Here is a 2,500-nt window from a genome sequence, read left to right on the forward strand (position 1 = left end):
AGATAATTAATGTTAAGAATAATAATTACAAAGGCAATTTCTCTAGACTACTATAATCTGGTCCTGCTCATATAGTCAAGAGGAGAGTGGGAAACAGTTACAGGAAGCTCTAACATACTGTGTTCAATCACACAGTGTAGCACAGTTCATTTTGCCATTCATCCTTTGAAAACAAAACAAAAAAAACAAGCCAAAAAAAGAAGGTTGAATCTCATTGTCAATTGAGCTGAGGGGTTAGATTTTTGGGTAAAGCAGGAGGTGCTATGCTTACCGATCATCATTAAAAATGGTCTCATCAGTAATCGTCTTTCCAAAATGACCAAAAAACAAACAAAGACAGAACAGAAAGCACCCCTTTTACCTTTCTAAAAATCCTCATCCACAATACCTAATCAGTGTTGATTTATGTAGAAGAAGGTTTTATAATAATAATAATAATAATAATAATAATAATAATAATAATAATAATATCCCATGAGAAGCTGAGGATGACCCCTTGACATGTTTTCACAGTGTACATCCCTATGGAAGTCATTTCCAATCCACCCCGGAAAAAGGCTTACTGAAAAGCATGGATCACCTGACGAAAGAAAAGCTGTCCTCTGCCTCTTCCTACAGCTTATGAAATTGACGACTGTAATAACCAACAGCCAGTATAAAATAAAAATACACTAAGGATGCACAGAAACCATGTACCTTTAAATTGCACTGATAGAACCATTGCGCATATTTCCAAGAAGTCACACTGATGACTCTTGCATTTCCCTCCTTTCCATCACCTGCAGCCAGCCATGGGGTGCTTTTCATTACGCTAATTTCTGCTTCCTCCAGTCCTCTCTCCTCTTGTGACCTGAAAATCGCCCCCCCTCCGCCATCATGGAAGATCTTCCAATCTCTTATTCACCTTGAGGAGAAGTGTAGAGGCTTCTGGAGGAGCTTAGATTGAGGAAACAGGTCCTACGCGGAAGTCTTTTATCAAGTGCTGTGTCTTATAAATGCCACACCTCCACATGTTGCACACAGTTTTTGGAGCATAAGTAACTGACGAGCATTTCTCGTCTGGCAGCTTTGGCTCCTCGTGTCTCTCTCTCTCCCTCTCCCTCTCTCTCTCACATCCTTGCTGGGAGGAGCTAAGACGCGAAGGGAAGCGAGGAAAAATGTTAGCATAATGAAAAGCACCTGTGGTTTCCCATTTTTTTGGGGGCAGACTGGAGCTGGTTTGGTTGTGTAACTGGGAGGGTTTAGTAGTCTGCAAGAGGAAAAGGGGGCAGGTTGAGAGCAGCACAGTGATCCTGACATTTCCCTTAATCTCCTCCAGTGTTGTCCCTGTACTATCTGGACTCTCCGTCTTTGTGGATGCTGTACAGTGCCAGCTCAGCTGGTCCTCCAAGTCTACGGGGAGGCGTGGACGACCGGCTGGTGATGGACGGAATGAGCGGAGGCGGCGCCCCCATCGCCAGAGCTCCCACCAAGCCTGCAGGGGTCTTTGTCAGGATACCGTTGGGCACGTGGTGCTGGTTCAGCTGACCAAGACGGGCAAAGAGGCCAGCGTGGTGCTGGGAAGCAGGAGAGGCTCCGTGGGGGAGCGAGTGGGAGAGAAGGCCGGAGTGGAGCTGCTCCAGGTGAGCGGCAGTAGCAGCATGAGAGGGGCCTGAGAGGTGAGACCCAGGGGGGATGTGTGGGTGCATCCCAAAGTAGCGAGCCCTCTCAAAGTCTTCCCTCAGGATCTGGGCACGCTGATCCTCATCGATCAGCCCTCCTCCTGGGTGTCCGAGGTGAGGAGGGCGGTCGAAGTGATGCGCCATTAGGCCGAACTCCTGGCGGACAGCAGAGGCGGAGGCAGAAGAGGTAGACGTCGGAGGGTGGTGAGGGTTGGCTGCCGCAGCTGCCCTTTCTGCCTCCAGAAGGCGCTGATGCTGGAGCAGACGGGCCAGATGTGGGTCGGATCGCAGGGCGAGGTGAGGGTCTGAGCGAAGTGCCAAAGCCTCCCTGCGATGCTGATGTTGCTGCTGAGCCGCCAGCTCCCTCCAGGGATCCCAGGTGAAGCTGTGTGGACCTTGCGACGGCCCTTGTCCTGGAGCATGGTGGAAACGTTCTCCTCCTGGACCCATCACCAGACCTGCAGCACCTGTGCTGCCCAGATACGCTTCAATGGCCCTGGAGCGGTCCAGCAGGGAGAGGTGGTGTTGGTGTTGTTGGTGTTGGTGTTGTTGGTGTTGATGTTGTTGGTGTTGATGTTGGAGTTGTTGGAGTTGTTGGAGTTGTTGGTGCTGCTGGTGCTGTTGGTGCTGGTGCTGTTGGTGTTGTTGTTGTTGTTGTTGATGGTGTTGTTGTTGTTGTTGATGGTGTTGGTGTTGGTGGTGTGGGTGGTGTGGGTGGTGTGGGTGGTGTGGGTGTTGGTGCGAAGGAGGATTTGGAGTGTGCGACATGAGGGGAACACCAGAAGTGGGAGTCAGTGATAGAGAGGAGGAGGAAGGAGTACCAGAACGATGGTGGTGTG

At 50.1% G+C, this 2,500-nt stretch overlaps 1 protein-coding gene across 4 annotated transcripts in view; it reads right to left on the bottom strand.

The window, feature by feature from the left end:
- fbrs (fibrosin) overlaps positions 1-2,500 on the bottom strand; it is a 22,558-nt gene that overhangs the window by 506 nt on the left and 19,552 nt on the right. For all 4 annotated transcript variants that reach the window (XM_029455686.1, XM_029455685.1, XM_029455684.1 and 1 more), the window contains one exon: positions 1-2,500. This exon is cut by the window's left edge and continues 506 nt beyond it; it is cut by the window's right edge and continues 614 nt beyond it. In XM_029455686.1, the coding sequence (XP_029311546.1) occupies positions 1,332-2,500 (1,169 nt within the window). In that variant the 3' untranslated portion in view covers positions 1-1,331.

The sequence above is a fragment of the Cottoperca gobio genome, chromosome 19, assembly GCF_900634415.1.
Source record: "Cottoperca gobio chromosome 19, fCotGob3.1, whole genome shotgun sequence".
Taxonomy (NCBI): domain Eukaryota; kingdom Metazoa; phylum Chordata; class Actinopteri; order Perciformes; family Bovichtidae; genus Cottoperca; species Cottoperca gobio.